At 43.2% G+C, this 17909-nt stretch overlaps 1 protein-coding gene across 4 annotated transcripts in view; it reads left to right on the top strand.

Annotated features, from left to right (window-relative positions):
• The window catches only part of LOC121545591 (vitamin D3 receptor A-like), a 91291-nt gene extending 80466 nt beyond the window's left edge, over nucleotides 1-10825 (top strand). For all 4 annotated transcript variants that reach the window (XM_041856253.1, XM_041856251.1, XM_041856254.1 and 1 more), the window contains 4 exons: nucleotides 360-543; nucleotides 3682-3836; nucleotides 5090-5206; nucleotides 5929-10825. In XM_041856253.1, the coding sequence (XP_041712187.1) occupies nucleotides 360-543; nucleotides 3682-3836; nucleotides 5090-5206; nucleotides 5929-6182 (710 nt within the window). In that variant the 3' untranslated portion in view covers nucleotides 6183-10825. The remainder of the gene's footprint in view (nucleotides 1-359; nucleotides 544-3681; nucleotides 3837-5089; nucleotides 5207-5928) is intronic.
• The last annotated feature ends 7084 nt before the right edge of the window (nucleotides 10826-17909 follow it).

Genomic DNA, 17909 nt, shown 5'->3' with positions numbered 1-17909 from the left:
CAGTATCGACACATGCTCCAACTACGCACTTTTAGTGTCTGTTCTCTTTGCATGTTACATCTTCGGCTGTTGTAGGAAAGATGCATCGTTAAAGCACTCATAAGCCTAAGTTCCATCGCTTCCGGGAAACCGGGCCCTGGAGGAGTGGACTGGCCTTTTGTACTATTTCATTGTAAACCTTTTGCTTCATTTAGCAACCATTTATTGCCACTGACATCTCTCACTCATTCACATTCCCCATTAACTCCTAAATTTCTCCTTTCTCTTTATTATTGAACGCCACTCTCTCTCCCATATTTAATCCCTTCCTCTCTTTCGACCATCTCCATTAAACACCTTTATTATCTCTCCCTGTGTAGAGTCGGTGGATACCAAGCTGATGAAATTCAGCAGTCTGTTGATGATGTACCAGGACAGTGCAGGCAGTCCAGACTCTAGTGAGGACGACGGCTCCAAGCTCTCCATGCTGCCCCACCTGGCTGACCTGGTCAGCTACAGCATCCAAAAGGTCATCGGCTTCGCAAAGATGATCCCTGGCTTCAGGTGGGACTCTAGCATATCATGTGCCTTCTGGTCTTGGGTCAGTTCTGCATTTTGCCCACTAATGGTTAAGGTTAGGATTGGGGAAGGGGAAGCTGATCCTAGATCTGTATGTAGTAGAAACTTCACCCTGGAGCCCTTCTATAGTAAATTAAAGGGATTGTGTAGGACCTACACAAATGATTGCTCCACCATATACTGTATCTTTACACAACAACATTTAGATCCGAGAGTGGATCTTTGTCAGGCTCCTACTATCCATTAAGTCTGTAGTAGTTATTTCTGTGGGTGGACGACTTCATTAATTGCATAGCTACATGCTTTGGTACAGTGTGTTATTGTGTGTGTGTAAGGCATTTCATAAACACTTAGGACCTCCGGCGGGTACGGCTCAGTGCTATTCCTGGAATACGCTGGAACAGAGTGAGTGCAACACATGACGTGTTCAATTAAGGTTCCCGATCCATCCCCTCCCCAGATGTATGCAGTCAGTGAACATGTTGTACAGAACATGCCATGATTGTTGACACTTTTTGAACTATAATAATTTTACATTTACATAAGCCCCATATACTTTAAAGGCAAAATTTGGATTTGCCACTGCTCTTGGTCCGTTTAAGCGACAAACACCCTCCCAACATTGACATAGTCCTCTTTAAAGTAACAGATCTCAGTCCTCTTTAAAGTAACAGATCTCAGTCCTCTTTAAAGTAACAGATCTCAGTCCTCTTTAAAGTAACAGATCTCAGTCCTCTTTAAAGTAACAGATCTCAGTCCTCTTTAAATTGAACTATGGGAGAGAAAGAAAAGCCAAATAACTCAGTTCTTTGTATTCACACTGCCCTGCTTTTGAATGAGGACTCAACCTTTTTGCCACTTCTTTTCTCCTATTTCGTAGTCCGAGTCCTCTTTGCGTTCACATTGCTGTGTTTAGAAAGGAACCAAGATCTTTTTCCAAAATTCTGTCAATGCACTCTGGGTTTTTACAAAGTGCAGGACAAGCCATTTAATCAGAACGTGTTATCGGACAGCTACATATACCTACTTGCATTTTGGAAGCTAATAGATTTCATTTAGTAAAAGTTGAGACATAATAGTTGTAATCGGAAGATATTATTATCATGTAAATATTATTCTTAACAGAATACATAGCAGAATAATAATTGCAGATTAAATAATGCTGTAAATGAAAATTGTAAACCCAATGGAGGCTACTGCCCCTTTAAGAGCTAGAATAGATTTTGTATCCTATGTTGTGATTCTCACCAAGTATGTTATTGTCTTCAAACACTATTCAAACCCCACAATCAAATAAACAGCTTATGATGCACTCTTAGCCTATAGATCACATATTGCAAACAAATAATCTGAACTAAAAAGTCTACACATATTTTGGAATTTCTGTGCATCCTTGACAATCGCTAATCAATATCCAAAAACAGCACACATTTTTTTCTGGGAATCTGCACATCGTCTTCTCTCTTTTGTGGCACTGATGTGAGGGGTTATGGCAGGAGAAAACAGTGTTTCAGTAGTGTGGTGTGGGAATAATATCAATCGAACCTGGGGAGCTTTGTGTTCACATTGCCCTAACAAAGGGAACCGGACCCCGGAATTCAAGTAAACTGAACTCCGACCACCTCTCAAGGTTTTGAGGGGTCAGAGTTCCTTTGGAGTGTTCACAGTGCACAAAAAATTAAGTGAACCACACAGTTCACAATACATTTCTGAAAGGGACCAAGTGTGAAAACACCTTTAACACAGCTTTTTGCTACCATTCATACTTTATCAACTATAAAGCTTGTTGTATCCCCATTCATTTCAATGGCGAAATGCAGGCTTCAGCATTCTAAAGTGAAATCACTGCCACAGAATGTTCAAACTAAAACATTTTGAGAGCTTAAAAACACATATGGCTTATGACGCTAATAGTATTCACTCATGCTTACTAAACTAGGCCACTATAATAACTCCACACCTACAAGCCACCCCAAAATAGCTCACTCTAACCAGAAGGAAGAGGCAAAGTGAGAACCTGTCCGCGTGAAAATACAGTGTTAACCAGTGGAAGTGGGGATATTTTTGTATGGGGTTCAATGGTCAACATTAAATCGAATTGCTCATTTGCTACGTGAGGCTTATTTGATCGAATATAATTTTCTCAATGTTTAGGTTTTTACGGATGTAGTGATAAGTGGACGAATGTACGCACGTGGCATTCCAGTAACTTTGAGACAAATGACTTTATATCGGAGTTGTGCCTGTTGTTCACGCGTGTATTTGCCCTCTCATTGGCTAGAATGTTCCCGACTGATCCCACCTTCTCCCGCCTGCCCTTCCGCCTTTGCAGACATGTATTCCCATTGTTAGAGCGGTCAGTCCAGTATCTTGTTAGTATATCATTTAGATCATCTTTGCCAATACTAGCCCATAGGCCTATGAAAACCCTATAATTACTGCAGTCACTACTACTACAGGGCTCTACAGTGCAACCATTTTACTCGCATATGCGCCTAAATATTTTGCTGTGCAACCGGAATTTACATTTTGGAGCACCAGTGTGCCTAGAAATATGAAAGATTCTAGCTTTATTACCTCAAATATTTTTCATTGTGCTCTTAAATTTCTTTGTGCGCCTCCATTTTTCAACTTGCACGACCACTACTCTTTCACAACCATATGCTTCAAGACTAGCAAGTACACACATTTACCTCAGGTAATGTCATTTTCTAGTTTGGTGTTAACCTTTGTACGGGTGTGTGAATATGGATGGGGAGAGGGAGAGATGTGGGTGGAGGGGATATGGTAGATAGAACAGCATGCCCCTGTGTGCTCATGCTCAATAGGAAACAGTGGAACGCAGTCGTCCCGGTAACCATAGAATGCATTGTACATCCAGTCCTTCCTGTTTCTCTCCTCCCCTAGAACATTCTAAAGAACAGTGCTGATTCACTCATCCTGCCAGAGATGAGATGGAAATAGAATTGTAGTTTTATTCAGACAATCCTGCAATTCCAGTTTCAAGGATAAGAACTAGTTTGTTTAGTTAGGAAATAAATGAACAGCATTGTCCAATCGGCTCCAATATTCCAGCCTTGGTATGGTGTCATGCTGATTCAATACATGTTATTGTGTTTCCAGAGGGCTGACTGCTGAGGACCAGATCGCCCTGCTCAAGTCAAGTGCCATCGAGATCATTATGCTACGCTCCAACCAGTCCTTCAACCTAGAGGACATGTCCTGGAGCTGTGGTGGTGGCCCTGACTTCAAGTACTGCATCAACGACGTCACCAAGGGTGAGACACAGAGACACACGGAGACAGAGAGAGACACACACACACACACACACACACATATATATAAATATACATACACTCTTCACACTACATAAAGTGCCTTCAGAAAGTATTCATACCCCTTGACATATGCCACATTTTGTTAGCCTGAATTCAAATTTGATTAAATTGATTTTGTTTCTCACCGATGTACACACAATGCCCGATAATGACAAAGTGCAAACATGCTTTTAGACATTTTTGCACATTTATTTGAAATAAAATACAGAAATATCTCATTTACGTAAGTATTCACACCCCTTTGCTATGACACTCCAAATTGAGCTCAGGTGCATCCAATTTCCTTTGATTATCCTTGAGATGTCACTACAACTTGATTAGAGTCCATCTGTGGCCAATTCAATTGTTTGGACATGATTTAGAAAGAAACACAACATTCTATATAAGGCCCCACAGTTGACAGTGCATGTCAGAAGAATCTATACGATGAAGTTCAAGGAACTGTCTGTAGATCTCCGAGATATATAATTGTGATGAGGCATATATTTGGGGAAGGGTATAAAACTATTTCTAGAGTGTTGAAAGGTTCCAAGAGCACAGTGGTCTCCATCATTGGGGATACTTTTCAGCTGCAGGGACTGGGAGACTGGTAAGGATGAAGGGAACAATGAATGGAGCCAAATACAGGCAAATCCTTGATGAGAACCTGCTTCAGAGTGCAAACGACCTCAGACTGGGGCGAAAAATTACAGGACAATGACCCCAAGCATACAGCCAAAGCAACACTAAAATGGCTTCAAAACAAGAATATGAAAGTCCTTGAGTGGCCCAGCCAAAGCCGAGACTTGAATCCCATTTGAAAATCTATGGAAAGACTTGAAGATTGCTGTTCACCGTCGCTCCCCATTTAACTTAACAGAGCTTGAGAAAATCAGCAAGGAAGAATGGGAGAAAATCCCCAAATCCAGATGTACAAAGCTGATGCAAACATACCCCAGACGACTCAAAGCTGTAATTGCCGCCCAAGATTGCTCCTACAAAGTATTGACTCAGGGGGCATGAATACTTATCTAAATTAGATTTCTGCATTTAATTTTCTAAAAAATGTTTTCACTTTGTTAGATATATTTAATCCATTTTTAATTCAGGCTGTAACACAAAATGTGGAATAAGTCAAGGGGTATGAATACTTTCTGAAGGCACTGTAGTTCACTCACTATGTCAAACGGCCCCCTGTCTGCCCCTCCTTGTAGCGGGTCACACTCTGGACCTGTTGGAGCCACTGGTGAAGTTCCAGGTGGGCCTGAAGAAACTCAACCTCCATGAGGAGGAACACGTGCTGCTCATGGCCATCTGCCTGCTGTCTCCAGGTATCTACCTGATCGCTGCCATGTGTGCTTGTTCGTGTATGCTTTACAAATGTTTGTACATGTATGCCTTGTGTTTGTGCACACAAGTTCAGCATGTGCTTGGTTATACACGGAGTGTACAAAACATTAGGAACACCTGCTGACCAGGTGAATCCAGGTGAAAGCTATGATCCTTTATTGATGTCACTTGTTAAATCCACTTCAATCAGTGTAGATGAAGGGGAGGAGACAGGTTAAAGAATGATTTTTAACACTTAAGACAAATGAGACATGGATTGTGTATGTGTGCCATTCAGAGGGTGAATGGGCAAAACAAAAGATTTAAGTGACTTTGAAAGGGGTATGGTAGTAGGTGCCAGGCGCACCAGTTTAAATGTGTCAAAAACTGCAATGCTGCTGGGTTTTTCACACTCCACAGTGTCCCGTGTGTATCAAGAAGGGTCCACCACCCAAAGGACATCCAGCCAACTTGACACAACTGTTGGTAGCATTGGAGTCAACCAACATGGGCCAGCATCCCTGTTGAACTCTTTCGACACCTTGTAGAGTCCATGCCCCGATTAATTGAGGCTGTTCTGAGGGCAAAAGGGGGTGCAACTCAATTTTAGAATAGTGTTCCTAATGTTTTGTACACTCGGTGTATGTTTGTATGGTGTTTTTGTGTGCATTCCCATCTCTTCATCACTACTTTTAATGGCCTCTCCCTCCTCCCCTCGATGTAGATCGTCCAGGGGTGCAGGACCACGCTAAGATTGAGGTTCTCCAGGACAGTCTGTCGGAGGTGCTCCAGGCCTACATCAGGGTGAACCACCCAGGAGGACGACTGCTCTACGCCAGGATGATCCAGAAGCTGGCCGATTTGCGCAGCCTCAACGAGGAACACTCCAAACAGTACCGCTCGCTGTCCTTCCAGCCCGAGCACAGCATGCAGCTCACCCCGCTGGTGCTGGAGGTGTTTGGGAGCGAGGTGTCCTAGCAGCCACACCGACCCCCACCACCACCCCTCTGGTTAGAAGAGATGGACAGACGATCCCCCCCATGAGGACCCCCAGGAGTTCATTTGTTGAGTTGCTGGATAGATGGCTCAGCGATGGGGGTGATGGAAGGGTCTCTGAGGGGGAATAGCGGAATGAACCGGAAAGTCACACTGTCACAGAAAAGGTTTTGGAGGGTTAATCAGGGTATTATGGGTAAAGAGAGAAGGGAGGGGCTTCGATAAGGTTGGAATTTCCCGTTTAAAAGAAAAAGGGAATTTCGAACAGAATGTATTTATAACTAAACTATAAATATATATACATACATATAAGCTAATATCTATATTTAAGGTTGTTTCTACTAAAACAAATGGATAAGTAATCCTCTGTATACTATAGGATTTGTAGGCCCTATTTGTGTGGATATGAATGTGTGTGCATGTGTTGACATAGTGTTTCAAAATGCACGCACACACACACAAATACACCCTGAGTAGAGTGCAAGGGGCCTTCTATTTTTTATGTTTCTATATGAGAATACTGAATGACCACAAAAGGGTGTTGAGTACAGGCTCTGACTGAGTGTTTAGTAGTGGGATCTGTGTTTAAGGCACCATTAATGTATCGGTTAAAGTGTAGGCTACACACAGGATATATGTGGGTAATCTGGTAACTATTTGGTTCTGTTGCCCCCTTTCAGACTTCAAAATATACACAATTAACACTTTAAAAGTTATTTCCTTCATAAGAGGAAAGAGCAACATGTTTCTATTTTATTATTCTGGATTATTGGTTAGCTAGCTAAAATAAGATGGCTAAACTAACCTAGTAAGGTTAACTGCCGCGCCTCAGGGAGAAGTTAGCCTGATATTGTTCATTGTACAATATACATTTTGAGTAATAGTACACAAACTTACAATCAAAAGGGAGAGTGTTAGAAAAACGGTTGTCATCGCCGGTCAAACCTGTCTGTCATGATGTAATAATTACTGTAGTAATTACTAAAACATTTTAATCAAATCTGCAGATGCTCTTAAGGTTAGATCAAATTCTATTCACGGTAAAATACAATTACAATGTCACCCCCACCAGTTTCTGTTTGAGAGCTGTATTATGGCCTTAGTAGGTCGAAGGTTCAGCACATCACAAGTGTGTGTTTCCTCGCTCAGTCTGCAGGTCTGGGTCGCGCTCTTGTGGTCATTGTCTGTAAATACCACTTGTTATTTCTGTACATTTAAGGAAAAAATAGGCAAATACTAAGATCATTCAATTGTTGGGAATAATGCTCTGGAGATATATGCAAATATGATATGTGCTATTTTCTTATGTTGTACCTCTCTTTGAGGTCTAGATAAGCTTTGACCGCTATATATACGTTTTGGGGGGGGGAGCAAACTCATTGGTTTTATTCAATTCGAGATTGTGTTTCCTGACATCAGCATTCGTTCCGCTGCACCAAAACCTTCTCACATACCGAGGAGACATTCTGACTCAACCTGCTGCTCTGTAAAGCTTCTCTGTAAAGCTACAATACCGTTAGAACCTGGAAAAAGACAACATAATCTTGTTCATGCTCTTTACTACTAACACTGCCTCAACTCAAACAGACAAGAATAAAGGCCAATCAATCAGTCACCGTAGCGACGGGCATGCCTCTCTCTTCAACACGCCAGCCAACGCCTCTTCTGCAATAGAACAGCAGCCAGCCTGGCAGGACTCTTCATAGCTTTAACGCGACAGCATCCATTCAGGCCCAACTCAACAGCTGTAGTGCACCAAGGGCTGATGGGACTGATTTTGTGAGCAACGGCTTTGGATATGTCACTCCGATGGAAGGTGTGACGTCTCTTACCTGGGAAGTGATTAACACTGAACTGATCCCGTGATGAGAGTTTGGGGAGGTGGGCTCTGGAGTGAATAAAGGAGTGACTGTATAGAAGTGTTTAAGAATCACAGAATAGCGGTGTACAGAGCTCAAGGCCCAAAGTCTGATATTTTCTCCCATTGCAGCAGATGTCCAGACCCCACTGCGTAGATCAGGTCTTGTGGAGAAAGCATCTTTTTTTTGTATTCTATCATATATACATAAACCCATGTAAAGGAATGCAGGAAAGATAGGGTCAGGGGTTCTAATGGGAGGAACTCCTCCAAGAGCTCTGCCTGCTGCCAAACTGGCTCAGAAAGACTGCCCCAAGAACTGCGCCCCTCTCTACCGCAGGTCAGCAACTCCACCTCAGTAGCCTTACAAAACTCTGTTAAACATTTAACAGATACCTCAATGAAACTGAAAACGTTCATAATAGCATAGAAGGGAACCAAACCTGTAACACAGTGGCACACACATTCATACATTCACACACACCATGACATTTCGTCAGCAACCTCTGGAGTGTTCTGTTTTTTATCAAGCAAAAAGTTGCCCGTTTCTTTTGAAGATAAACTGCCTAGAGGGCTGTGTTGCAGGCCCAGTATAGGGATCCCATTGTTTTTACACAGGGTGTCTGTCGGTTTTTCTTATCACAGCACGATAATCATGTGTAAAAGAGGCAGGCTACAACGGTCAATGGTTCCCGCTGCCACTGTGTCAAAAGTCCAGTCCTAATCAGTATTTGTATTTTTGAGGAATAAGCGATGCCGAGGAATGACTCTGTAATAATATGTAAATCATGCAGTCACCATGGCTGAGTTTAGGCAGCGTCTCTGTGATCAGTACCTTTTCAGGTTTACTGACTACGAAATCACCTGGATTGGCTAAAATAATACATAAAGGTAATATATTTATTCGTTCAAATGTAATGTTAAGATCAGTGAATGATTGCAGACAGGTTCCTGATAAGGCACTGATCAAAGCGGCCCTGCCTACGTTTTGGCCTGTATGGTTGCTGCTGGTTTTTGGTGGCTCTGTTGTATTGCTCTGGTGATGTGTGAAGCAAGCTGAATCCTGAATCCCTGTTAGAGTTTATTGTACGGAGTCGTGCCGCCAGGCACTGTTTTAACCAAAACAAACTACCTCTCCCACCCGCACATGTATTTTTGGCATGGTTGTGTTTAATCTGTTCTTATTTTAATACTAATTCATTGTATTTATTCATTTTACTTCTCAAATGCTGGATGATTTACCTCAACACACCTCAAAATAAGCCTACAGATCAAGAGGAGACTGTCGTCACTCCACGTCTCTGTCTGTTGGGGGGGCTGAAACGGCTCATCTTTGTATTAAGTGTTGCCTTCAACGCATTTATGCTAACTGGGATTGGACAGCTTGTAAACTGGGATATTATGACATAATCTCCTCAAGCTAGAGGCCTCAGTTAGCGTCAGTTAGCGATCTGCATAGTATGTGTATGATGTAGTAGTGTCAAGATTTAAGGATTTCTTTATGAAACGCTTCTGTTGAGATCCTGTTTTGATGTTTTAGCTGTCTGTGTCTGCTTTGCAGCCAGCTGCCCAGTCGCCTGCTCAGTCTGCCCTCAGCTCAGTGGTCTACTGCCCCTCTTACTCTTAGCTCATCGCTCTGGAACCCAGGTCTTTATTGTATCACATTGACGTACAGGACACAGCACCATTGTAGCACAGTGCATTACCAACAAAGCGTACTGTTTAAAAAGGTTTCTATAAAGGATTCAATGAAAATGTGTATATAATCAGTTCTCTGTAGTGATGACTGATGAAGCTGGGCAGTTTATATCTACCTACGTCTTTGATTTGTTCTTGAGAAGCATTTAAGTTTTTCTTTGGATAGAGAGAGATGAGGAAAGATTGAGTAGTCGCATGAATGTTGCTCACTGTTTTGGAATCTTTTTATTTTTGCTCTGATTGTTCTCTGCTACCTCTTTTTAATATGCTCTTGCTCACATACAGTACTACAAATGCATACAGTACTACAAATGCATACAGTACTACAAACGCATACAGTACTACAGTATGTGCACAGACTCAGTATGCACTTCTATTTCACCAACAGTTTTTGCCAATGATGCACTTGTTTGTCTCCGTGCTCTGGCTTTTGTCTGAAATCTATTACTGATGATCACTATAGCAAATCACCAATGGTTTCAGTCTTTTAACATGGAATGCACATTATAGCTCAGTTACCTTGGTGTGCCTACAACCCGGAGCCTGAACCTGGGACAATATCAGGGGTTTAACGAAACACATTTTAAAAAATCTTATTTAAGACCATGTTCAAATGGCTTTTCACATTTATTTTATTGTCAAATCAATCTTTATGGGTTAGGAGAACATAACCATCAGCTCACCTCTACTGGGAAGCACATGTCAAATGGTGATCCACCGGACGCAAATATGCTTCACATTTTTTAAGCTGAGGTGATGCTTTAGTTTCAGGGGTGAGAGATGGACATAAGGCCAACATAACACATGTATATATACACTGTCACACCTGACAGGTTTTATTCCATTCATATAGACGGTGCATTGCTCTGCAGAGAGGATTTGGTTCAGTATATTTGTGTGAAATATAACAAATGGCCATTCTTCCTCTTATTTATTATATTCAGTGCCATGCTATGCTGTGGTTGTTATTAAGGCCTATGTATACTCCTGGCTAACGGTTAAGAGCGTTGGGCCAGTAACTGAAAGGTCGCTGGTTCGAAACCCCGAGCTGACTAGGTGAAAAATCTGTCTGTGCCCTTGAGCAAGGCACTTAACCCTAATTGCTCCTGTAAATCGCTCTAGATAAGAGCGTCTGCTAAATGACTAAAATGTAAATGTCGGGAAGTGTTACTGGAATGGAAGGAGGTGTGAACTGTTCTGAATCTGGACTGCTTTATTCCTGTTGGAGGCCAGTACGTAGTTGTTAGCAAGCACTGTTGGTTTTTGAGTTCTCTGTATGTTTGTTTTTAATCCCAACTGCTATCCTTGATACATTCTCAAAGGTCAATATTATTGTATTTAGTTGAAGATGAAACATCAATTGATCTTGTGAACAGTTGGTCCAAAAACAACATACACTGGTGTACTCTTGGACTAGTTGGACGTGGATTTTTTTTGACTGACTTCTGGTAGACAGACCATTTCTCATTAGTAATCGATCATTGTAATTGATCTCAAAGTCTCAAGATAAGTTATTTTTTTATACATGCACACCATGTAATTCTCATGACTCGATGCTTCACACGGTCTTTCAACAACCTTGGCATTGTTGTTAATGATATCAATGCTCTAATTGAAAGTAATACCATTGTCTTTGTTCAATCACTGCCTGTTTTGTGTTTATTTTATTATTCTGAAGATGATCTATTGTACATTGATTATGTGCATTGTATGTAGTATATAATGTTTTGGAAAATCACAAATAAACCGCTGTACATAATGATGCAAAAATCCATGTCTTCATATATTCTCAAAAGGAAACCATACTAGATTTAGCTAGCATTATAGGGATCAGCAAGAGACTGAGTGGGGAACACAAGCATAGTTGGGTGGTGGTGGTGTTCATATGGCTTGGCTTGTGTGCTTAGTCCCCTCCTGTACTCCCTGTTCACCCACGACTGCGTGGTCGCGCACGACCTCAACACCATTAAGTTTGCAGACGACACGGCGGTGGTAGACCTGATCATGGATGACGATGAGACAGCCTAGGGAGGTCAGAGACCTGGCAGTGTGGTGCCAGGGCAACAACTTCTCCCTCAACGTCAGCAAGACAAACGAGCTGATCGTGGACTACAGGAAAAGGAGGGCCGAGCACGGCCCCATTCACACCGACGGGGCTGTAGTGGAGCGGGTCAAGAACTTCAAATTCCTCGGCATCCACGTCACTAAGGATCTATTATGGTCCAAACACACCAACACAGTAGTGAAGAGGGCACAACAACGCCTATTTCCCCTCAGGAGGCTGAAAAGATTTGGCATGGGCCTTAGGATCCTCACAAAGTTATACAGCTGCACCATTGAGAGCATCTTGACTGGCTGCATCACTGCTTGGTATGGCAACTGCTTGGCATCCGACCGCAAGGCGATACAGAGTGTAAACCACTGGGGCCGAGCTCCCTGCTATCCAGGACCTCTACATAACTATATCTATATAACAGGCGATGTCAGAGGAAGGCCCTTAAATTGTCAAAGACTCCAGCCACTCAAGGCATAGACTCGCCACATATGCTGCTGCTACTCTCTTATCTATCCTGTTAAAGTGACTTACCTAGTCACTTTACCCCTACCTACAGTGGGGAGAACAAGTATTTGATACACTGCCAATTTTGCAGGTTTTCCTACTTACAAAGCATGTAGAGGTCTGTAATTTTTATCATAGGTACACTTCAACTGTGAGAGACGGAATCTAAAACAAAAATCTAGAAAATCACATTGTATGATTTTTAAGTAATTAATTTGCATTTTATTGCATGACATAAGTATTTGATCACCTACCAACCAGTAAGAATTCTGGCTCTCACAGACCTGTTAGTTTTTCTTTAAGAAGCCCTCCTGTTCTCCACTCATTACCTGTATTAACTGCACCTGTTTGAACTCGTTACCTGTATAAAAGACACCTGTCCACACACTCAATCAAACAGACTCTCCACAATGGCCAAGACCAGAGAGCTGTGTAAGGACATCAGGGATAAAATTGTAGACCTGCACAAGGCTGGGATGGGCTACAGGACAATAGGCAAGCAGCTTGGTGAGAAGGCAACAACTGTTGGTGCAATTATTAGAAAATGGAAGAAGTTCAAGATGACGGTCAATCACCCTCGGTCTGGGGCTCCATGCAAGATCTCACCTCGTGGGGCATCAATGATCATGAGGAAGGTGAGGGATCAGCCCAGAACTACACGGCAGGACCTGGTCAATGACCTGAAGAGAGCTGGGACCACAGTCTCAAAGAAAACCATTCGTAACACACTACGCCGTCATGGATTAAAATCCTGCAGCGCACGCAAGGTCCCCCTGCTCAAGCCAGTGCATGTCCAGGCCCGTCTGAAGTTTGCCAATGACCATCTGGATGATCCAGAGGAGGAATGGGAGAAGGTCATGTGGTCTGATGAGACAAAAATAGAGCTTTTTGGTCTAAACTCCACTCGCCGTGTTTGGAGGAAGAAGAAGGATGAGTACAACCCCAAGAACACCATCCCAACCGTGAAGCATGGAGGTGGAAACATCATTCTTTGGGGATGCTTTTCTGCAAAGGGGACAGGACGACTGCACCGTATTGAGGGGAGGATGGATGGGGCCATGTATCGCGAGATCTTGGCCAACAACCTCCTTCCCTCAGTAAGAGCATTGAAGATGGGTCGTGACTGGGTCTTCCAGCATGACAACGACCCGAAACACACAGCCAGGGCAACTAAATGGCATATTATTATAAGGAGTGGCTCCGTAAGAAGCATCTCAAGGTCCTGGAGTGGCCTAGCCAGTCTCCAGACCTGAACCCAATAGAAAATCTTTGGAGGGAGCTGAAAGTCCATATTGCCCAGCGACAGCCCCGAAACCTGAAGGATCTGGAGAAGGTCTGTATGGAGGAGTGGGCCAAAATCCCTGCTGCAGTGTGTGCAAACCTGGTCAAGACCTACAGGAAATGTATGATCTCTGTAATTGCAAACAAAGGTTTCTGTACCAAATATTAAGTTCTGCTTTTCTGATGTATCAAATACTTATGTCATGCAATAAAATGCAAATTAATTACTTAAAAATCATACAATGTGATTTTCTGGATTTTTGTTTTAGATTCCGTCTCTCACAGTTGAAGTGTACCTATGATAAAAATTACAGACCTCTACATGCTTTGTAAGTAGGAAAACCTGCAAAATCGGCAGTGTATCAAATACTTGTTCTCCCCACTGTATATGTACAGTACATGGCTACCTATTCCTCGTGTCACAATTATTATTATTTTATCTTATCTTTAACTCGCCGTTGTTGGAAAAGGACCCGTAAGTAAGCATTTCACTGTTAGTCTACACCTGCTGTCTACGAAGCATTTGACAAATACAATTTGATTTGATTTATGCCTTCCTCACAAAAATAATTGCTCCAGTAGAGGGAGCTAGTGTTCTGCTCTGTCAACTTCCCTTTAAACTGTCCCGCCGCCCCAGTCATATTGGGACTAATGTGAATCGTGCATTATAGGGATCAGCAAGAGACTGAGTGGGGTACACAAGCGTAGTTGGGTGGTGGTGGTGTTCATATGGCTTGGCTTGCCTTGTGAATGTTTAACGTGTGAGACTGTTTTCTGTAAGTGCAATTAATTGTTTTTTATTCTCTCCTTACTTTACACTTAAATTGGGCCCCATTATAGCTGAGCAGATGCTCTCGGGGAGAAGGAGGAGGAGACCGGCTGTGTGGTAAATGTTTGGCGTCTTTGATGAAAGTCAGCCAAACGTCATTAGGTCAATCTCCTCTCTCTGGCATGTGACCCACTGGAGTCTGCACTTCCTGGAAGAGACTGAGATATAGTTGAAGGAAAGGAGAGGAGACCGTTCTGAGGTATTTCTTCTGAGGTATCAAAGAGATTAATTTCTTGCCCTAGACTTGGGTTCCCTGAAAGTGTTGAATTTAAACTGAAGTAGTAGATGGACTGAGTTTGAGTGTTGATGGCTATTGTAATCATTGTGTTGGCAAGAACTTCCTTTTAGAAGTACAACTTGCCATATGCTATAATGCACAATGTGTTAATTGCTAATTATCTCAGTGTGCTTCATGATTGCCTCATAAAGGACTTGCTACTCTGAAATGTTTCTTCAATCACATTCCTGCATGTTGCTTAACAAATGCCTCACAATCAAGTTATTGATTCAGCCCCCTTCTGAGAATATTAGTCATATCCTGATCTGCTCACAGATTCAGATGTTCCTTCCTGGAATAACACTAATTATAACAGCATAAATATATCCAGCATACCTACACTGGACTAGGCTACAATGTGAAAGTAATTTTGCAGTGAGAGCCAAAATACAATATATATATATATATATATATATATATATATATATATATATATATATATATATATATATATAAAAAAAGTATGTGGACAATGAGTGGATTTGGCTATTTCAGCCACACCTGTTGCTGACAGGTGTATAAAATTGAGCACACAGCCATGCAATCACCATAGACAAACATTGGCAGTAGAATGGCCTTACTGAAGAGCTCCGTGACTTTCAACTTGGCACTGCCATAGGATGCCAAATTTCCAACATGTCAGTTCGTCAAATTTCTGACCTGCTAGAGCTGCCCCAGTCAACTGTAAGTGCTGTTATTGTGAAGTGGAAACGTCAAGGAGCAACAACTGCTCAGCCGCGAATTGGTAGGCCACACAAGCTCACAGAACGGGACCGCCGAGTGCTGAAGCGGTAGCTCGTACAAATCGTTTGTCCTCGGTTGCAATACTCACTACCGACTTCCAAACTGCAACTGGAAGCAACGTCAGCACAATAACTGTTCGTCGGGAGCTTCATGAAATGGGTTTCCATGGCCGAGCAGCAGCACACAAGCCTAAGATCACCATGCGCAATGCCAAGCGTCGTCTGGAGTGGTGTAAAGCTCCCCGCCATTGGACTCAGTGGAAACATGTCCTCTGGAGGGATGAATCACGCTTCACCATCTGGCAGTCCGACGGACAAATCTGTGTTTGGCGGATGCCAGGAGAACGCTACCTGCCCCAATGCATAGTGCCAACTGTAAAGTTTGCTGGATGAGGAATAATGGTCTGGGGCTGTTTTTCATGGTTCGGGCTAGGCCCCTTAGTTCCAGTGAAGGGAGATCTTAATGCTACAGCATACAATGACATTCTAGACGATTCTATGCATCCAACTTTGTGTGGCAACAGTTTCAGCATGACAATGCCCCCGTGCACAAAGCGAAGTCCGTACAGAAATGGTTTGTCGAGATCGTTGTGGAAGAACTTGACTGGCCTGCACAGAGCCCTGACCTCAACCCCAACAAACACCTTTGGGATGAATTGGAACGCTGACTGCGAGCCAGGCCTAATCTCCCAACATCAGTGCCCGACCTCACTAATGTGGCTCTTGCCCGACCTCACTAATGTGGCTCTATGAATGGAAGCAAGGCCCCGTAGTAATGTTCCAACATCTAGTGGAAAGCCTTCCCAGAAGAGTGGAGGCTGTTATAGCAGCAAAGGGGGGACCAACTCCATATTAATGCCCATGATTTTGGAATGAGATGTTCGACGAGCACGTGCCCACATACTTTTGGTTATGGTAGTGTACCTCTGAGGAGAATGGGGTTAAAGGCTGTGGCTCCCCCTCCTGATCGCTCCTCTTGGTGTTGCCCAGATGGGCTAGTTTGAGTTTCTCAAAGAACTTGGCAGCTCTGAGCAGAGATGAGGAAGGAGGGAGGTTCTCCTTGGCCCCGAGCTGTGGAGAGGATAGAGAGAGGGGTGCTGGGGGGTTCTGTTCAGCTGAGAGGGGCTGGAGGGGAGGCGGTGGCCGTGGCGGTTTGGGCTAGACTATTATGGGAGAATGAGGAGGTTAATGGAGAAAAAAGCCTGTGGTAACAGTGCTGACGCACGAGGGAAACATTAAGGGAGGAGTCTCTAATCCCAGTGGCGACAGGGTCATGGAGCCGCTGGCGACAGCATGAATGTACTTTGCAGCCTGCTGAAGGGGGAGAGAATCTAGCACTCTGATAGCTGATAACTATCAGTTACCTATGAATTACTTACCTACGTCTAGGTGCCGGCCTCTACCCAAACAAAGTGTTCCTTGGACCAGGAAAAGGGATAGAATCTAGCTCTTGTTAAAGTTCTGATAACTGTCAATGTCTTATTAATTATTTACCTCTGTATATGTGCTAGTGACCCTCGACCCAGAAGAGTGTTCCATGGAGGGTTTATTAAGCTGTAGCTCCAGGAAGTATGATAGGTGACCAGGCCAAGCAGCAGGAGCTGGGGAGACAGACTCAGCAGTGGAAAGTAATGGAACTTTGGTTTCCTACCCCACAGCACAGCAGCCCCCGTCCGGCTTTCCCCTCTGTAGCTTGGGATGGCAGGACGCTGCTTGGTGGAAGTGTCTCCTTGAGAAAACAGTGCCAGAAATCTTTCCTTTAGTGTGACTGGTTAACATTTCCCTCTATCTATCTACCGTGCTCAACACTTCCTTGCTTTACTCATGTGTGTGTGGGATCCATCTGGATATTACATATGGGTAAATCCATTTCAATTCAATCACTTTTTCACAGCACCCCTTTTGATTTGAATGAAACCTTCCATACGTAAATGGCCATTGTAGAAGTGATCAGAAAGTGACTTTTTACATTTACATTTTACATTTTAGTCATTTAGCAGACGCTCTTATCCAGAGCGACTTACAGTTAGTGAGTGCATACATTATTTTATTTTTTTCATACTGACCCCCCGTGGGAAACAAACCCACAACCCTGCTCTACCAACATCCCTGCCGGCCATTCCCTCCCCTACCCTGGACGACGCTGGGCCAATTGTGCGCCGCCCCATGGGTCTCCCGGTCACGGCCGGCTACGACAGAGCCTGGATTCGAACCAGGATCTCTAGTGGCACAGCTAGCACTGCGATGCAGTGCCTTAGACCACTGCGCCACTCGGGAGTCCACCACTGCGCCACTTTTTGACATAAAGGTGCTCAAAGTTGACCCATTTTGCATATCACACCATACCATGAGACATCCATGTCTTCATCACTGGCAAAGATAAACAGTTGAGATTTATATAATTTAAAAGCTTGCAAACAGGGTTGTTAAAGTATTTTATAATAAAAACTCAAATACAAATAT

The sequence above is a fragment of the Coregonus clupeaformis genome, chromosome 30 (assembly GCF_020615455.1).
Source record: "Coregonus clupeaformis isolate EN_2021a chromosome 30, ASM2061545v1, whole genome shotgun sequence".
Taxonomy (NCBI): Eukaryota; Metazoa; Chordata; class Actinopteri; order Salmoniformes; family Salmonidae; genus Coregonus; species Coregonus clupeaformis.
The sequence above is the reverse complement of the archived record's forward strand: the minus strand, read 5'-3'. Positions and strand labels throughout refer to the sequence as shown.